At 42.3% G+C, this 19,085-nt stretch overlaps 1 protein-coding gene across 2 annotated transcripts; it reads right to left on the minus strand.

Moving 5' to 3' along the window:
- Nucleotides 1-437: 437 nt before the first annotated feature.
- On the minus strand, nucleotides 438-15,798 carry PABPC1 (poly(A) binding protein cytoplasmic 1). Of its 2 annotated transcripts, XM_069854434.1 has the most exons (15): nucleotides 15,207-15,796; nucleotides 11,026-11,219; nucleotides 10,808-10,923; nucleotides 8,845-8,984; nucleotides 7,448-7,542; nucleotides 5,771-5,908; nucleotides 5,587-5,682; nucleotides 4,873-5,145; nucleotides 4,607-4,700; nucleotides 4,344-4,454; nucleotides 3,376-3,530; nucleotides 2,863-2,947; nucleotides 2,549-2,679; nucleotides 2,176-2,271; nucleotides 438-881 (listed from the first exon to the last, which is right to left on the minus strand). In XM_069854434.1, the coding sequence occupies exons 1-14, from the start codon at nucleotides 15,397-15,399 to the stop codon at nucleotides 2,179-2,181; spliced, it is 1,914 nt and encodes a 637-aa protein (XP_069710535.1). In that variant the 5' UTR covers nucleotides 15,400-15,796; the 3' UTR covers nucleotides 438-881; nucleotides 2,176-2,178. The 2 variants fall into 2 exon arrangements, with proteins under 2 accessions (XP_069710535.1, XP_069710536.1); XM_069854435.1 differs by lacking the exon at nucleotides 5,771-5,908 and having other exon boundaries at nucleotides 15,207-15,798.
- Between the last annotated feature and the right edge of the window lie 3,287 nt (nucleotides 15,799-19,085).

Raw genomic sequence — 19,085 nt, forward strand, 5'->3', positions numbered from 1 at the left:
CCTTTAAGATCACACAGTTCCAATCCCCCTGCCACAGGCAGGGACACCTCCCACTAGATCAGGCTGCCCAAGGCCCCATCCAACCTGGCCTTGAACCCCTCCAGGGATGGGGCAGCCACAGCTTCCCTGGGCAACCTGTGCCAGTGCCTCACCACTCTCATGGTCAAGAAATTCCTCCTTATGTCTAGTCTAAATCTGCTCCTCTTCAGTTTATAGCCATTTCCCCTAGTCCTGTCACTACAAGCCTTTGTAAACAATCCCTCCCCAGCTTTCTTGTAGCCCCTCCAGGTACTGGATATTTTCAGTAGCAAGTGGCTAAAACGCAGGCTGATCTTCTCTAGAAACTACTAACATGTACTGGAGTGAGACTCTAACTTGGTGTTTGGAATGACAACCTATGACAAGTGCATTGTACAAAAGAAGCCATCACAGGTAAGTCAGTGTTTAAGGAATTTTTATTAAACCAAGAATTTTATAATCCAAATTACGTTTCTTTGCTCAGCTATCAATTCCCACTGTCAACTAAAACAGTGGTGATATTCTGAGCTTTTCCACAGTAAAGAATTACAAAATTAAAGAAAGGAATGCTTTAAATTTTTGTACTGTGCTGAAAATTCTTTTCCCCCGGGTTTATAAAACATTAATTTGTATTTTTTATTTTACTATTTTTTTTTTAAATTTTAAATCAATAAGTAATCTAGGACTAGCATTTGCTTTGCTAGCCCCGGCGTTGCTCTGTACATAAGCTTCAAAGTTTCCTTTCCTTTTTTTATTTGTTTTATATTTTGCAATGTTTTTCTCAATATTTAATAGTTTTTCCATGTTTAGATTTTTTTTTTTCTTCGGTGAAGCGAAGTTCTAGATTGTAGTCCCGGACCTTTCTGCAAACAAAGAACAGTGTCGTTAGGTTTTAAAAAATAAAGCAGCAGTTTATGTTTTCTGATAGGTTTTCTGCAACTGCCCTGGGCTTTCACAGGACCAGTCTCACCAGAGCTGTTTACAAGCAGCGTCTTGGAGCTGCCCCCCCATTTTAGAGACAGGGAAGCACAGGAGCCAAAGTCTGTGGCACTTAGTAGCAAGACAAAACTTTCTGTAGAACTACACAGTGCTCTGCATGGCAGGGTCTTGGCCAAGACCTATGCACAGTAACTTGTTACTGTAAATAATGCAACTGCCAGCATACAAAGGTGTATCAAATAACCACACCAGAGGTATTTTCCATTTCTAATTACTAAAACATCATTGAGCATACTGAGTAATGGTCTCAAAGTTTGGGCATCTTAGTTTAGCACAGACAACTTATTCAGCACTCGTTTATCTCCAATATGAAAGTGTCACTAGCAAAAAACAAAACATGGAAAAAGTGTGGAAAAACCATGACTCAAATTCTGCCTCCGAAAGGGAAGTTGCAGAAAAAAAACAACCAAGAAAATAGAAAACTTTAATGTGATCAAATGTTAAAGCAGGCATCTTCAACTGATAGCTATAAATGCGGAAACAAGTTCATAGACGGGAGAACTTAACTGGACTGAATAGAGAACAGGCTGCTCTATCATCCAAGGCTCCACAATATTTTCCCCTTTCAAAATTGTAAAGATCCCAATATTTTGCCCCTTCCTGCCACACAAAATTAAGACACAGATTCCACAGAAGGCCACGACAAAGAAAACCAGTATTTTAGTTGACATTAAAGTTGAATCCACTGAGATGTGAAGTCAAGGTAATATGTAGTTTAGGTTTTAATTACTGTATTATTTGAGATTTTGGCAAGTACCTAAAAATGATAGTGTAAATAAGCTATTTAATTTCTAGTTGAAGTTATCATTTTAAGTTTACTTCACTTCCACAAGTTCCTCTTGAACAGGATGAATTGCAGCACTTGACAGAACTGTCCATTATTGCACACATCCCTGTAACTAACTCCAGGTAAATATGCCGTTAGAGACAATGCTTTAATTCCCACTAAATATGCAAGACAACATCCGCAGCATTGCTAACCAAGAGCTACAGAATTAGACAACAGGCTTGAGCACAACATTTGTTTACAACTGTGACCATCGCTGCTACTTTCTGCGCCCACAAATACGAAGCTTGAAGTGTGATGCTTCCCAAGGTATCAGACTAAGAACTATTGCCCCAGTCAACATGTATAACTACAGTGCTCAGAAAACTTACTTATTAAACACTTGGAACCCCAGTGGGGTTATTAACTGCTTTTTGAGCAGCCTCTTTAGCTTGGTGGGCTTGTAGTACGGCTACAGCTTCATCAACCTGTTAAGTGGGAAAGAAAAAAAATTAACTTCTGTACATTAAAGGTAAAGCAACAATTTAAACAAAATTATACATACGAACAATTCCTGCACTGTTAAAAAGGGTAACATTAAAGTTCCAGTTCATGCTAATGTCACTGCCATCCTCTGCGAGATAATATTCTAACTCCTCACCCTGCTGTTGCACTGCTGCTACTCCACCGCGTCAGCGTAACCACCTCTTAAATCAGTGTAGACTTAGCTGCTGATAAAACCAGTGTAGGGCAAAGCCCACCTACCTTCGAACGAAGAGACTCAGGAGACTCTAGCATGTGGAGGAGTTCAGAGTTGTCAATCTCCAACAACATACCAGTGATCTTACCCGCCAGAGTAGGGTGCATGCTTTGAATGAGAGGAAAGAGACGTTCACCTAGAGAGAGAGAGAGAGAAGTTAATCAGTGACAAATCTCATCTGATAAACAGCCTAGACTTAAGGCAGAAGAGAATCAAACAACTTGTTCTAGTGCTAAAAACATTACTCTGTATTTTAAGGCTGATAAGAGTGCTTTGCCTGTCCTGCTACAAGGCACAGAGAAAGGTATCCTGTACATACCTAACATCTGCTTTTGTTCTTGCGGAGGGGCAGAAGCCAACATGGAAGCAGTCAAGGGTTCCTGACCTTGCACATGGACAGCAGGCTGCAAAATAATTTAACACCACTTCAGAATTAAATTCTAGTTCATAATTAGGTATAGCTTCAAACATGCTGTGTTCCCTAACTCAGCATAAACAATGCCTATATTATAAGAAACATTGAAGAAATTACAAGCAAGTCAGTGTACCCAAATAGTGCTGCTTAGAACTGATGGGTGCTCGAGATTAGTACCAAGCACAAGGAGAATTCAGGCTAAGGTATCAAGCAACTGGAAAATATGAAGTAACACAGGACCACAGCCTGTCCCAGATGAACTTGAAATTTACTTAAAACCCCAAGGCTATAACTCTGCTGCAATAATGCAGAGCCTGAATGCTAGAATAACAAAGACAACACTCAGAAGCGCTCCCTGCCACCATCCTCTGTTAAAAAAACCAGCAAAAACACAGACCAGTTCCTACAGTTCCATACCTGCTGCATAGCAACCTGCGGCTGTGTATTAAGATGCTGCTGAGGATTACGAACACCTGCAGCGTATTTGTACTGTGGTACTGTGCGTACAGCAGGAGTAGCTGCAGTAGCTGCTGCTGCAGGACGTGGACCCATTGTCTGTGTTGATGTATTAGCTGAAAAAAAAGGACACAATTCCATATGTGAATAATTAATTTTTTAAAATTTGCCTAAACTGTGCAAATTATAAAATAAACAAACCAGCCCAAACTGAATACCTAATTTAGGTATGGCATTAAGAGTCATCTTGGTAGTACTGTCAAAAGTCACATCTGAGGCTTCAAAGCTCAAAGTTTACTGGAGTTACATTCCAGTCACGTCACTAATGAATTGCTATTCTTTGATGCGATTGAAAAAACAGCTATGAGAAAACATTTACTTGGGTTGAGTATGAATTTAATTTCATTCTAATCTCAAAGAACACCTGATTTCCTGAGCACATCACATTAACAGTCATCCTAAAAAAAGATACTTTCACGTAGTAGATAGCTAAAAATCACCACTGCCCAATACATTCTGAGAGAATTAAGACTCCACTATAGTCAGCTCTGGTTCACTCAGTGATGTGCGTATTCTGCATACGTGATACTGACTCAGAGTATTCTTACAGAATCTTCTATTATTACAGAATAATAAGAGAAAACCACACCATCTCAGTATTTTTATAGGCAGAAGCTAACATACAGTATTATTAAAATGCACACTAGAAGATACACCTCATGATGGGACCACAGTAAGAGTCTGCTGGGACAATATTTAAAGCAACTACTAGAAGGCGATACTAGCTTACTCATTTGTAAGTGCCAGAAAAGGAGGGAAGTGTTGCCACATGTGATACTGAACTTACAAATGCTTTTGAGAGATCTTTCTGAATCAGCAAAATTAGAAAAGAAGTCTTAATACTTAAAGTTTGCATTAATGAGACTCACCAACACGTTGTGTTGACATGACTCGTGGGACTTGTGAAGAAGCGGGTCTCATGGTACTAAATGGTGGTCTGGGTGCTGCTGGGCGGATAGCACCAGGCATGTTTTGGAATGCTGGGGTTTAGAGAAAATACATCAAGTTACACACTGAAACACTGAACGGTGAGAAGAAAAATACTGCAATGTCGTGAAAATGTATTTAAAAGTGCAAAGGCAAGGCCCATAGAGTTTACCACTATCACTGGAGAGGTAAAGAAGTGACTTACGATGAGGTCTGGCACCCTGAGCAGTCCAGCGAGGACTCGGTCTAGCAAGTTGAGCTATTTGATTAGTGGGATAGTATGCAGCACGGTTCTGAGTCTGTCAAATACAAAACCATTGTGTAACTATCTTTGAAGGGCATGCTGAGCAGTCCACCCTTCTGTTGTCAAATTAGAACACTGAAATTATGGGCACACACTAGTAGTTATATTTACGGTTAAATCTGTTTGCACACCGTACAAAACTTTCAGTTACTCATCTCTACACGTACCTGTGGGATAGCTGCCATGAAGTAACCTGAAGGAGGTGCTGGCTGGTACGGGTTGATAACAGGATTAGGTACTGCTCTTACACTTGCCATTCTCTGCATATACTGGTTGGTGAGATGAGCTTGGCGCTCTTCCTTACGCTGGGCCAGAGCTACATACAATGGTTTAGTAGCCACAATTCTACCATTCATTTCTGTGACAGCTTTGGTGGCTTCTTCTGGTGACGAAAAGCACACAAATCCAAATCCCTTGCTGCGGCCACCTTCCATCATGACCTGTCAGTACAAAATTCAGTTTTAAACTACGAGAATATGGGTTCTATCCCCAGTCAACTTGAACAAGTTTCTTTTTTCAGCTTACATGAAGTGAGACCACAGATGTTTTACGAATTCATTTATACAAGGGAATATAATTACTTAATTAAGAGCCAATTGTTTACTGAATACAGATGAAAATCTAGGTGAAGTAATAATGAGCACATTACTGCACTGAAAATATGTGATTTTTTTCACATCAACATCAGTACACTGTTATTTCCAGAAAGGATCATCCTGTGTTTAGCCTGAGATGTACAACAATAAAAAAGCAGATACCCACATATATAGTCACATTGCTGAGTGCCATCGTCACATCTGTCAGTGAAATAAATCACTCTTCCTTTGTGAAGGATCACTGGTTTTTTCAGACAAAGCACAAGCAAAATATACAAACTTTACCTTTGCACTAGTGATTGTACCAAATGGGGAGAATTCTTTTCGAAGACGTTCATCGTCAATCCCATCATCAAGATTTTTCACATAAAGGTTCACACCCTAAAGAGAAAATCAAGTTATTTTTGAGAGCAAACGGTCCACGTAGACATCACAGAACAAAGTCAGTCCTCTTGAATTAAGACCGAACCTGGTATCTGGTGATCCTGTCCTGCTTCATTTGTTCAAACTTGCGCTTCAGCTCCGTCTGTCTTTCCACCTTTTTCTGAGCCCGGCCAACATAGATTTGTTTCCCATTGAGCTCTTTCCCATTCATCTCATCTACAGCCTTCATTAATACACAAGAGGTTAGCAGTATTTTGTATTTGTGTTTTTCAGGCATACAAAAAATGTAATTAAAATATAAAAAGTTACAGACGCATTTCAGATAAAGAGCCAATCCATCTAAAATATCACTACCTGAAACAAAATACCCTAAGACTTTTCTGCTTAAAGTAAAATGGAAATTGCTAAGCGTGCTTCTGTACTGCTAAGGAAAAGTCACAAAGGATGCAAAAACATTCTTATATGAAGTTGGAAAAAAGATTTAAAATAAACAAGTCACACAATAAAGAACTATTTTTCCAGCCTTATGTTGCTGAAGGTGGAGAAAAGAAAGCAAATTAAGTTGAAAAGCTCCAATTTACACACCTAACAACTGCTTTTAGAAGTAACACTTCAAACTGTAGTGTCTCCCAGATTTTAATTGTATGTTAAGCTACAGCTGCATATATGGCCTTTAATTTTTTTCTAACCTTTCATTAAGGAAATACTTAAAAAATATAAAAATATGAACTTTCTTCCCCTTACACTTTTTGGTTACAACTGTTAAGATGTTAAAACTCTGGCACAGATTTCTTCAATTAATTTAAAACCAGAAGTCACCAATTTATCGCGTCCCTTCATAACCAAAACCATACAAAACATATCTACTGAGATATTAGAATTTTATATTATTTAGAATACTGTACATGTGATTCTGGCTACTGCACGACAAACAATTCATTGATGAACGTATGCAAGACTGAACAATGTCAATGTAAGACAGACAGGATTTGTTCTAATCTCTTGCTTGTACACTTGCAGTACTGACAAATCGCTAAAATGGCTTTTCAAAAGCAAACTTCATTTGTTTCCCTGATTCGTTTTGTGCAGTTTTCTCCTGATGCTGTGTTCCTACTGCCACAAAGCAACCAGCTGACACAGAATTAAATTAAACAGCACACTGCATAGACACGTATGGGCATGTTACAGACACAAATTAAAGGCAGCCTTCCTCCAATGTTACTCTTCAGAGTAAAAGCAACATCATAGGCTCTATGACTATTTTCTTACAGCTGTGCCAAATATGCTTCATAAAACTAATAGCTTTCCTGCTGACTCTGCAGCACTGAAGTTCAAAAACACAATCCTTTCTACCTTGCACAAATGTCTTGTGCAACCCAACTGGATCAAATGATTCATCTGGGTTGTGCAGATATATAATAATTTACTATGTCTGTATGTGGCCCAGCACAAGGGAGTCCAAATCCCTGGAGGTCTTTAAGACCAACTACAACAGCTTATTAAATTATTCGAGATTCCCCATTACTACACTAGTTCCAGCTGTCTCAGAGTATCTTAACTTAATAGGCTCCTCAAATCAACTGGCATTTGCTCGTAAGAAAACATTCTATACAACAGACACTATGCTAAGTCACACAAGAAGCAGACACCTGTTTTTGCAGTGTCCTTTACCCTTAACAAAGTCACAGGATTTCACATCACTCAATAAAACATTATTTGTGTTTCAGTTACTGAATTCCTAAAATAAAGTCCAAAAGCCTACTTTTTGGGCATCTTCATGTCTTTCAAAACTAACGAAGCCAAAGCCTTTGGATTTTCCACTCTCATCAGTCATAACTTTCACACTCAGGGCAGGACCTAAAAAGAGAATAAAATACTTAACGCTTTGTTTACAGAGTATTCACTGCACATTCTGAAGATCCCGTTTAGAAGTTTTAATATTTCGTTTGTTTCACTTGCATTACAAAAGCCCTTTTCATCAATAACAGTATCCAGTAAACATCACACATTAACATGAAACTGCTGATCTGCTGTGATGCTGCAATTTTAATCTACCATGCTGAACTTCTTTTCTACTGTATTTTAAACAAAATAGGGGTAGGAAGTTCACTTCAAAGTGAATGAAATACTTTTTTGCATTAAATATTACAACATTTTAAAAGCATTAATGCTTCCATCCTGTGAAACAGGTACATAAAGCTGAAGGGGAGACCTTTCTGTTAGGTATGTGCTTGTCCATTTATCCCAGAGAAAGGCAGCTCAGTTCAGCAGTTCCAGACCTCTGAAAAATTGTAGTTCTGCCTCAATTAAGGCAAATAATCACAGCTAAATTCACTACCATTTGAACCACATAGTTCAATACTGGAAAGGAACTTCCTGTGAATGCAATTTAGGGCTGCTATAGAGTATCCTATATACAAGGTTCCATCTTGCTTTACACTGTATCTGCTGGACAACAGCAAATACATGAAGGAAAGAAAATACAAAAAACAGGCTGAAAATAGATACGCTCTATAAAACAGGGTAAGAATCTGTCACTGAAGTAAGGAGTTTGCCATTTTATATTTCAATGGTGACACATCACATCCCTTACTAGATCACGACCATGTGCCTGCCGCAATTTTGCCCCATGCACTACTAAGGATCAAGACAGAACCAAATAGCTTCCCAATGGAAAAGTTCCTTATAGTTTCCTATTAGGTCAACCACCACAATGCAACTGAATAATGAAAGCAGAGACACTCTGAGTAAATAGGGTACAGGTCTGCAGGTCAATGAAAGCAATAGCAAACTCATTTGTCGTGTATCTCGTAGGGAATTCATAACATCAGTTTGTACTAAAATACCTCAGAAAATACCTCTATTTGAAACTTAAAGAAAATTGCAAAGCCCATTCAAAACACTATTTATACACATTTTCAGATTATTGGAAACAATTCTGATGGCAGGATTATACTGGCTATTTAGAATTCTGCAGTGGATACTGCTGCACTTGGAATCTTAAATTGGAATTAAGTCCTAACAGTTCAGTGCCTCCCTTTTTTTAACATGAGGCAGCTAGCTGATTCCTTGTATTATAAAGGCACCGTACAGATAAGATACCAGAAGTAAGATGAAGTTCACTTGTGTATATATAAACTTAAAAGTTTAAGACATTACCAAACTTGCCAAAGAGTTCCTTAAGTCTCTCATCATCCATGTCTTCTCCAAAATTCTTGATGTAAACATTAGTGAATTCCTTTGCCCTGGCTCCAAGCTCTGCCTCACGTTCCTTGCGGGATTTAAACCTTCCAACAAATCTAGTTGCAGGAGAACAGAATAGTGCAGATTAAAACATGTCTTTCAAGGCTTCAAAATTTACTTTGATTAAGAATAAAATATGAAGGCAGAGTATTTGACTCATTGTTCATTATAGGCATGAAATTCTTTAAATAAAATATTTACTCAGTCAGAAAAACAATTTCACTGACCTTTGCTATGTAAGTGTGCTCATCACCATTAGTAGCACAAAATTGCTCTCAAGCCACTGGTGAGACTATTCCCTTCTAAAGGGATTTTGCCAACAGGAGCTGGACAATGGGAGAGAACTATGTAAAGCAGCTAAACAGAAGTTCTGGATACCAGCGTAATCCTTCTGCCATACTGAAAACTTGGCAGCTGTAAAGCAGTTACCATTCTCCAATCCAGCTTGTAAGCGAGGGATATTTAACCAACCTCCCCCACTTACACACCTTTCCAGCCTATATCAAAGCAAGACTTTTGTTTGGGGTATTTTTCTCTGGTTTGTTTTTTTTCTAAACAAGTATGGATAACAAAATAGTTCAACTCTCTCCTTAGTCAAATACCATTGTGAATTGCCTGGGAACATTTAAGGTCAGCACACACTGTCAGAGATGGAACAGAAGCTAAACACAACACACTGTGACCTAAGGAACTGCTCTAGCACAGGCCAACACTGATCTTGGAGCATAGTAGACTTTTGCTCTCGAATTTTATTGCCCTAACTTTATAGATCCAAACCTGACAAATCCAATAAAGAAGCACACAGTAACTCACCATTCTCAGGAACTTTAACAACTTCACCTAATTTATATTAATCAAGGATGGCAAGAATCTTAGTGCATTATGTTCAGCAGATCTAGGTAGTGAGGAAAGTACTTTAATTCACTTTTAAAAGTCTAGTCTGAATAGAAATTCAAAGCAAAATTAACTCCCGTGATGTATTTTACTGAAGTTTATGTAAACTATGTGCTTTTATGACTATATGCTGACCTTTAAAAACTCATTTAAAAGGTTGTATGAAGATGGAATCTCAGTAAAAACATCCAGAGTGTGCCAGTCAAGCACAGGACAAGCAGGAAGTTTCAAAACGTATGTTCTCCCTGTATGCGGTTTGATCCACCCACCTCTACATGCCAAAATAATTCCCAACTGTAAGCTGATGATTTCTGCTATCGTTTTTCCAAACCCTCTCAAGCATTTACAGAGCTGTTCTGCATCTGTACCAAATAAAACAATGATTCCTTAAGGCATAGCTGTGAGGCACACCTGGCCCCTCCTCCCACTCGGGCCCAGGTATCACTAACCAAGGAGCCAAATACCCTTTTTTCCCTGCAGCACAGAACAGTTGTAGTGTTTAAATGTTTAAGTTTTACATTTTACTCCTATTTCCTAGAAATTCCCTTTAACAGACATCCACATAAAATCATTAGTGTAATATGACCACTATTCAGGACGGAGTAACCCTACAGCTTGAAGTTTCACCAAAAAAAATGAATAATCTACTACACATCTCAACTCTTAAAAACGAACCATTATTCAGAGCACCTAATGGATTGTATTTTATCGCAGACTGGTAATACCAAAAAAACCAGAGAAGTTCAAGTCCTTATTATAGCATTGGCTTGTAAGACAACTAATACAACATTTTTCCCCTCTGCAGCCCATTATTAGCATTTTCTGACCTTATTCGGTCTTTAGAATAGGCAGGAGATAAAATTAATACAACTTCTAAAATTCAAAATCCTCTTTAAAATTAGAACCGTTTAGAACATTTAAGTATTTGTCCACTGCAAAACAGATTTCAGTCTGTTGACCCCCAGCTATGTCTTTATGTACTTACACTTTGCGGTCATTAAGCAGCATACCGTTCATTTTTTCAATAGCTCTTTCTGCAGCTTCTTGTGTCTCAAAGTGTACAAAGCCATAACCCTTGGATCCATTTTCATCACATACCACCTATTAAAGAAAGGCCTTGTAATACACATGGAATATTTCCAGTGTGAATTCAGGGGCAGTACTGCATCAAACCGTTGAATGCAACAACAATATCCCACTAACCTTACAAGACAGGATGTTTCCAAAAGCAGAAAATGTATCATACAAAGCTTTGTTATCAATTGATTTGTCCAAGTTTTTGATGAAGATGTTTCCTACACCGCTTTTGCGTAGAGATGGATCGCGCTGAGACCACATGATGCGCACTGGTTTTCCTTTGATGACATCGAAGTTCATGGTATCCAAAGCTCGTTCGGCTAGAAAAACATAATGTAATTAATAGGAAATGCTAAAGTAATCTCAACAAGCACACAAGCAGCAATTCAAGTACAATTCCTTACAAAATTTTAATTATTTTTAGCCCAGAACCTCCACCAAGGCACAAATCCAAGCCTCAAGTGTAAGTAAACTCCATTGTTTTATGCAAGTAAAAAATGGCCAAAACTCCTCAGCAAAAGCTGCACTTCAGAGACAGGAAGGTGCACAGGTCAGTTGAACAAGCAGTAGAAATCCCAGCTGCCTGAAGGATGAGGCTCCACTATGAAAACGTAGTATGGTGACAGGAGAAAAGGTATCAAGTGATGGCAATTATGACCTACTCCACAGGAGAAGTTTTAGCATTTGTAAAAATCAGCTGGCCACACCCACATCCTGTGGATGTGTGCAGTACCAGTGGTATGCTTTCCGGGTACAGCTTGTGCCTAAATGAAACCTTTTGGAAATGTTAACGTGTTAACTTTAAATCACCAATACCTCTAAAGTAACGAAATCTTCTTGTTAGGTGTATTTGAAGCCTGGGTTCAGGCAGCTGTTCCACACAGCTCTTTAGTGACAATAGAGATCTGTGATGGACTTCCAAGCAAGGGACAGTTCAAATAGATTTAAAACTAGAACTAATACTGAAAATCTGAAATTATATATTCACATACTAAAAACTTTTGATGAAATGCATACAGGCTCAACAGAGGAATAAGCATTGAAACAGCAAAATGAAGTAATTATAACCCCATTTTGTTACTCCAATGAAGCATCAGTTTTCATGCGTCCCTTCAAAACATTAAGATCTGTCTGTGATATTTCAAGACAACAAGGTATTTAAGCAAGAAAAGGCAAGAGCTCTCATGTATGGCTAAGATATTTTACAACCTCCTACATTAGCTCCTTTCTGATGTTGTTCCAGCACATCTGGAAGAACACTGAAAAAAGTCCCCAAAAATCGGTATCGGTGCTGATGTGTCACCCTTTGGTTCTAACTCAGTTCACTGCACTGTGTGTATAGCGAAGTACCTGTTGTTAACATGACAAATTGATTTAAAAAGTCACCATGTCAGTTAACTGCTTGTCTTTGGAGGACCAAGGGCCAATCACTTAGCGAAAAACCACATTTTATGTTTTTATTCTTTAAGGGCTGCTTTTATCTTTAGCTATGTTGTTGACTATCATGGCCAAAGAAAATTTGCGATCGGGTTCTGTTTAGCCTGCACACCATTTTTTTGTGTTCCTTCTTGACATATTTTCAGATTACAAGTGAATTTGAAGATCATATTCTCTAAAAGACATCTGTAGATGTTTGTCTTGTTAACGTCTAACAGCAATTTTCTTGTAAAAGTCATCTATTGATACACTTGCCACATTCACGTGGCAATAGCAGGCCAACTTTTAAGATTTAAGGTGAAGTCACAAAAAAAAAAGCACTGCCAGTCTTTTAAAGTTGACAGAGCTTTCACAAACTTTTAATATAAACTAAACAGGAGAGAAAAAGAAACGGCACTTAAGAGCTTTGCATTATTTAAAAAAAAAGGAAAGAAGTAAAAAGAAAAAAAAAGGAAAAGAACTGAGGGTCTCAGACTTGCCACAACAGAAAATCTAGCCCTTCAAGTGTTGCTGTGGAAGTCATTAGAGTTATTACTGCCAGCACCAGCAAAAGCGCCAGCAACAAACAGTTCATTATTTCCAGAAGTAGTAACAGGGCTTCCTTTACTAGAAGAGAGGCTTTTCTAATTCACACTAATTGCTTCTAGAACAATCGTGACACTTCTCAAAAATGGGTGTTCCTGGACACACTTCCCAAATATCTGACTCAAAGTGGGTCTGTGCTAGCCCTCACAAACTCCACTGCTCTGAACTAATAATGCATATCTTGGACCCATGTAGTTTCTCCAAGACAAGGACAGTATGGACACTCTCAACAGCTCTCACCTCTTCTGTGGAGCAGCAATACAAGAGATTTAAAGATTTCTGCTTAACCAGCACGGTGTTGTCATTCCCCAATTGATCTGAAAACACTACTAGAATGCATGTGCAACCATGCACGAGCTGCTCATTAAAATTCACAACCAGAAAAACTGGCTTCTTTCCTTGCATTTCAGCCATAAAAGGCTGTGTGCTAGTTTGCAGGAAGCAGTTCCATCCAGCAGTTAACTTGTTACCAATGGACACACCTACCCAGGCTGTACTTGTGCTGATTCTGCTGGAGCTTTTATTGAATGAGTCACCAGTTCCCATTTTAGTCCTGAGCAACTGGACAGTCCAGTAACAATTTCAAAATCACATGGAATGTACACCTCATGCTAAACTGCGCTAAAATGTACGTAGCAATAGTTATAGAATGAGAAACCTCTGGAAACAGCCATTCAAAAACTCTGTAGGGAGAAGCGCAGTTTCAGATCTCTAAAAAATATTTCTAGTTAGTTGATTAAGCAAGATTGCAAAACTGGGTTTTACTCTCAACTATGACTCAAATTCGGAAAAGTCACAACTATGAAACACGTGCATACCTCACAAATGTGTCATCGGGTCTCATTAGTTTTCAGAAGAGCTTTGAGAGCCCTCATTTACAGACACATGGTAGTGTCAAACGCACCTTCAAAGATGCTTCCAAAACCCGAGGTAGTTGTTACTGTTTAATAAGCACAACCTGAGACACAGCTCAGAATTAGGCTAAACCAAGGAAAAGTAGCTTGCTTGGAACTAAAATGAAACCAGCGGTACTGTAAGAATGACCACTCATTCTCAGAGCTCCTGCTTCAAGGTTCAAAATGGACAGAATGATCTGTGGAAAAGATCACCAGGAAATGCTTTCTAGATACTTGCCAAGAACATCAAATTCTAAAAATGCTGCACAAGTATAATCACACAATAAATCTAAGCATATTTTAACCAAGTAATTCCACATCTGTGCCAGGTTCAAGTTTGATACAGAGGAAAAGTACTTTTAGCTGAACTGGACTAGGTGTAGAATAAAACGTGTGCTTACCAAGGTCTGAAGCATTTAACACAACCTGGAGTAGCCACATTTCTAGACAAGGCATGTTCTCACATTCTGAATACAAGCGCTGCTCAGGTCAGAAAGTTGTATTTGTTCCCATATTTGACAAATTACAAGCAAGTCACAAAACGTAGGGTCGAACAGGTTGCTCAACTAATGAAACGATGAGGGCGGCCCTTACAGAATTCTGTCATTACTGGGGAGGAGAGGCATTCAAATCACCTTCACCTGAACTGCGCTAAACCTCTACTTTTCCTTAAGAGTAAACTGCACCTTAAGTTTTTTATCGAATGAAGGCAAAGTATGTTAGAACAACCATTCAAATCTTCTCTTCCCGAACAAGGGCTGAAAAAATTAAAAGCTCTCTGAAGCAGGAGCTGATAGCAGGTAGAATATCTGCCCATTAAAAAGATGAGACAGTAACTTTTACTACTTACATACAGATACCATCGGTACACCAAAGTCTGATCTGATAATGTCTACGTTCTAAAGCTGATTTTGAAAGCTAGTTAATCTAATTACTTCAAAAGTTTGGAATTCAAATCTCTCGCTTTCATGCGGTCGAAAAAAATGAAATCATTACAACAGAAAGCTGTTTACTCAACTGTACTCGGAATGAAACATATTCTACCTGGCCAAATAATTTTAACTGGACTCAAAAACACTTAGAACCGGTCCCATCTGGATCTTGGTCTGAACAGTTCAAGACCCGAACAGCCCAAGATCCGAACGGCCCGGAGGGATCTTGGTCCCAAGGACTCGGGATCCGGAGCGGCTCGGAGGGATCTTGGTCCCGAGGACCCGGGATCCGGAGCGGCTCGGAGGGATCTTGGTCCCGAGGACCCGGGACCCGAAGCGGCCCGGAGGGGGCCCGGGACCCGAGCGGCCCCGTCGCGGAGCCGCTGCCGCCTCGCCCCAAGGCGGCCCCGGCGCGCGGCCCCTCCCCCCGCCACGAGGCGAACATGGCGGCGCTCACCGTCCGCGGGCTGCTGGAAGTTGACGTAGGCGTAGCCGAGCGAGCGGCGGGTGATCATGTCCCGGCAGACGCGGATGGACAGGATGGGCCCGGCGGGGCTGAACTTCTCGTAGAGCATGGCCTCGGTCACGTCGGGGTGCAGATCCCCCACGTAGAGGGACGCCATGGGGTAGCTGGGCGCGCTGGGGTTCATCGTGCGGCCGTCGCCCGGCGCGGTGGCGGCTCAGCGGGGCCGGGCCTGGCGGGGCTCGGGGCTGCTCGGCGGCACTCGGGCTCCCTCGGTGCCGCTCGGTCTCGCTGCTCGCGGTCGCTCGGGGGCTGCTCGGCGGGTCTCGGCGTCTCCACTCGGCTGCGCCGGGTCCGGGTTCTTCGCTTCACCGGGTTATTTTATATCAAACCGGCCGTTTGCAGAAGGTTCTCGGTGGAAGAAAGGGAGGATTAAATTTTTGTAATTTTTTTAAAAAGGGGTTTTTTTTAGGCTTTTTTTTTTTTGCTTTTTTTATGTTTTTTAGTAATAAAAGGTGCGGCGGGGCCGGGCCGGCGTGTCCGGGTGTCCGGAGCACACGCACTGCGCACACAGCTCCGACGGCGGCCGGGGGACAAGGGGGAGGCCGCCGCCCCGGCCGCGCTGTATATATACCCGCCCCGCCCCCCCGCGCGCCCCCCGCCCTCCTCCGCGCCGCGCGCCACGCACCGGCCGCGCGCACCGCGCAGGCGCCGCCGCGCGAGACCTGAAAGGGAGAAGGAGGGGGAGGCGCGCCCAGCGCCGCCGCCCGGCCGGGAGGGGTAGGGGTAAAGGATGGGAGGGCGCTGATGCGCATGCGCAGCGGGAGGGGCAGCGGGACGGGGGGGCTGTTGCGCAAGGGCAGTGGCCGCGGGGACAAGGGTGCGGGATGGGGGAGGGCTGTTGCGCATGAGCAAAGGGAGGGGCCGCGGCAGCCGGGGGCTGTTGCGCATGCGCAGTGTGCGCGGGGATGGGCGGGGCCGCTGCGCATGCGCATAGGGGGGCGGTGGGGGGGATGTTGCGTATGCGCAGTGGCACGAGGGTGGGGTAAGGGATGGGCAAGGTGGCTGTTGCGCACGCGCAGTGGCCGCGAGCGTAGCGATGAGGGAAGGGCGGGGGGGGCTGTTGCGCATGCGTATTGTCCGGGCGGGAGGGCGCTTGCGCTTCTGCGCGAGAGCGCGTGTGCGCTGGAGTGGGGAGGGGGCGCGTGCGCGCTGAGCGGGTCAACGGCTGGCGGGCGGTTAAGCTGCCTGCGCGTGCGCGCTGGGGCGGGGCGGCGGGTGGGGAAAGTCCCGTGCCGGAGCGTGTGCGCGCGCGCGGGGCTCCCGGGGCGGGGTCGGTGCGAGGAGGGGTCCCTGCGATAGGCGGTGGAACGCTGTTGGTTTTACCTAAAGGAGGGTTCGGTTTCATCTAAGGGTTGTTGGAAAGTTGGAGGGAATGTCCCTCTGATGGCGTGTTTCCTTTCAGGTAGTGTTTCCCCAGGCACTGTCTGTCATCGAGTCCAGCCGTTCCTACCTGCCACTAAACCGTGTCACCGAGCGCCCCGTCTACCCGTCTTTTAAACACCTCCAGAGATGGTGATTCCACCAACTCCCTGGGCAGCTGTTCCAGTGCCTGAGGACCCTTGCTGTGAAAAAGTTTTTCTTGATGTCCAGTCTGACTCTTCCCTGGTGCAGCTTGAGGCCGGTCTCCCTTGTCCTGTCCCCGTCACTTGGGAGAAGAGGCCAGCTCCCTCCTCTCCACAACCTCCTTTCGGGTAGTTGTAGAGAGCAATAAGGTCTCCCCTCAGCCTCCTCAAGGCTAAACAACTCCAGCTCTCTCAGCCGCTCCTAATAAGGCCTGTTCTCCAGCCCCTTCACCAGCTTCGTTGTTCTTCTCCAGACACGCTCCAGATGTCCTCACTTTGTATTCAGTGTGGTCTGTGCTGAACAGGTGTCTCCTCTGTGATCACCTGTTTGCAGCCTTTCTCCATCTCAAATGCGAGGTCAAGCAGAGCTCGCCCCAAAGCTCCAAACCAATGAGAGTTTTGACTGTTGTGAAGTTCAAAATAACAATAAAATCAGTCCTTGGAAAGTAAGAGAATGCGCGTAAGATTTCTGAGAAAATTTCTACATATAAAGTGGGAAATACATTCTGTAACCTCATCTTGTTGCACACAATTGACGGAGATCACTCTGATACAATTCATGGAATATTTCAAAGTGGAATATTTTGATTTAAGCTGAAGTACAGTGATGCCATGAAAAGGCCAAACTCAATAATCAATGCCAATTTGATTATTAAGCAGGTATTGCTTTAATACATAATACGACGCTAGACACACAGGGAATCATTTTTTGCTGGTTAAACATACATATTCATATAGATTTTGAGAAACACTGGTTATATATTCAGGAGATATAGGTTAAACATGCATAGAACTCGTTATCCTATTTCATCACCCACTCTTGAATGTACATCACAGTTCCTTTGTGTCTTCAGAATCTGCTGATGCTCTTTGTCTTATCTCCTTCCTCACTGTGTCCTCTTGGTGAGCTCAGGTCTGTCGTTTGTTACTGCTGGGGGACTGTCCCTGTTTCAACTAGTAAACGAGCTAAACTCCCGTTACAGTCACATTCTTTCTTACTGCACGCTGGGCAAGACTTGATTCTTATTATGCTGAATGATTTATTCCTTCTTTCATCAGTTAAGTTTCGTCTAAGCAGTCGTGGGTTTTGAAAATTAGATAGCATGTCCCTCTGATAGTGTGCTTTCTTTGAAATGGTGTTTTCCAGGCATTATTCCTTGAAGATGATAATGCCTTGTGTTCAGGATGCTGTGTGCTGAACAGGTGTCTCTTCTTCTGTAAACACCTCTTTTTGGAGTTTTCATCGTTCTTAAAGCCAAGGTCAAGCAGAGAGCTGGAGGCAGCTCCAAACTAGCAAGAGTTTTGACTGTTGGAAAGTTTCATAACATTAAAATTAGTCCTTAGAAAATAATAGAATATGCATAAGGTTTCTGGGAAAAATTATACATATGCATGTTAGTGGGAAATATATGCTGTAACCAGCCTTTGTCTTGTTGCACGTGATCAGTGGAGATCACTACTGCGTGTTGCCCAGCCTGATAAAGGATGTGCACTTTCTAAAACTCCAAACCAAGTCTTACAGAGTTGATTTGCCAGCATTTTCAGTATCACGTTGGTGCCTGCCATGCTCCCAGTGCCGTGCCTCTGCCGGGGGGTGTGTGCTCTGGCCTGGGGACCACGGCTGCACTGCTAAACATCAGTGAGGGCTTTTTGCTGCTGAGCTCTGTTGGAAGTTTGTTGGTTTATCTGACCAAGGTCGGCATGGGTGTTGGGTCATGCCACTAGTCGGAAGCTTTGCGAGCATCGGTGGTGGCTCATAAGGAGCCCAGCGATGCCTTCAGCAGCCCCCCGAGTTGTGCAACCCAGAACTGCTCCTTTTTGGGATTGAGAACTTTGTTCAAGAAGCAGCAAAAGACTGGAGGAACTCCTGAAGTTGCATCTCCGGGAGGAAGATTCTCAATAGGCTGGCAAAGTTGGTTTTAGGGAAACAGCATTTGGGTTCCACTCTGGTTGTTCCTCAAGCTTAATGTGTTTGGTTGCTGTGTTTTGTGTTAAAATATTAAAGTTTGGGTTGTACGTTGAATCGCATCAGGCATTAGTTGACCATCTTTGTGTAGTTTTCATGTGTGTGTAGGGCATCTGCTGTTACTCTGCGCAGTTCGGGGGACAGTGATAGAAGGCAATAATGTCCCATTTGAAGGCTATCAATTGAGTATTGTGACTTGTGTCATACGAAGAGTTTTTCAGAGAGAAGAAACAATCCTCTGGCTGGTATTTTTAACTAGCTCCTCCAGTCCTTAAAAATATG

The sequence above is a fragment of the Phaenicophaeus curvirostris genome, chromosome 3 (genome assembly GCF_032191515.1).
Source record: "Phaenicophaeus curvirostris isolate KB17595 chromosome 3, BPBGC_Pcur_1.0, whole genome shotgun sequence".
NCBI classification, from domain to species: domain Eukaryota; kingdom Metazoa; phylum Chordata; class Aves; order Cuculiformes; family Cuculidae; genus Phaenicophaeus; species Phaenicophaeus curvirostris.

Excerpts from the sequence above, each read along its gene's own strand:
- PABPC1 (XM_069854434.1), bottom strand. The coding sequence starts at position 15,399 with ATGAACCCCAGCGCGCCCAGCTACCCCATGGCGTCCCTCTACGTGGGG. Across the intron at positions 2,948-3,375 it reads CGCAGGTTGCTATGCAGCAG|CCTGCTGTCCATGTGCAAGG; the intron begins GTATGGAACTGT and ends ATTATTTTGCAG. Across the intron at positions 2,680-2,862 it reads AGAACAAAAGCAGATGTTAG|GTGAACGTCTCTTTCCTCTC; the intron begins GTATGTACAGGA and ends CTCTCTCTCTAG.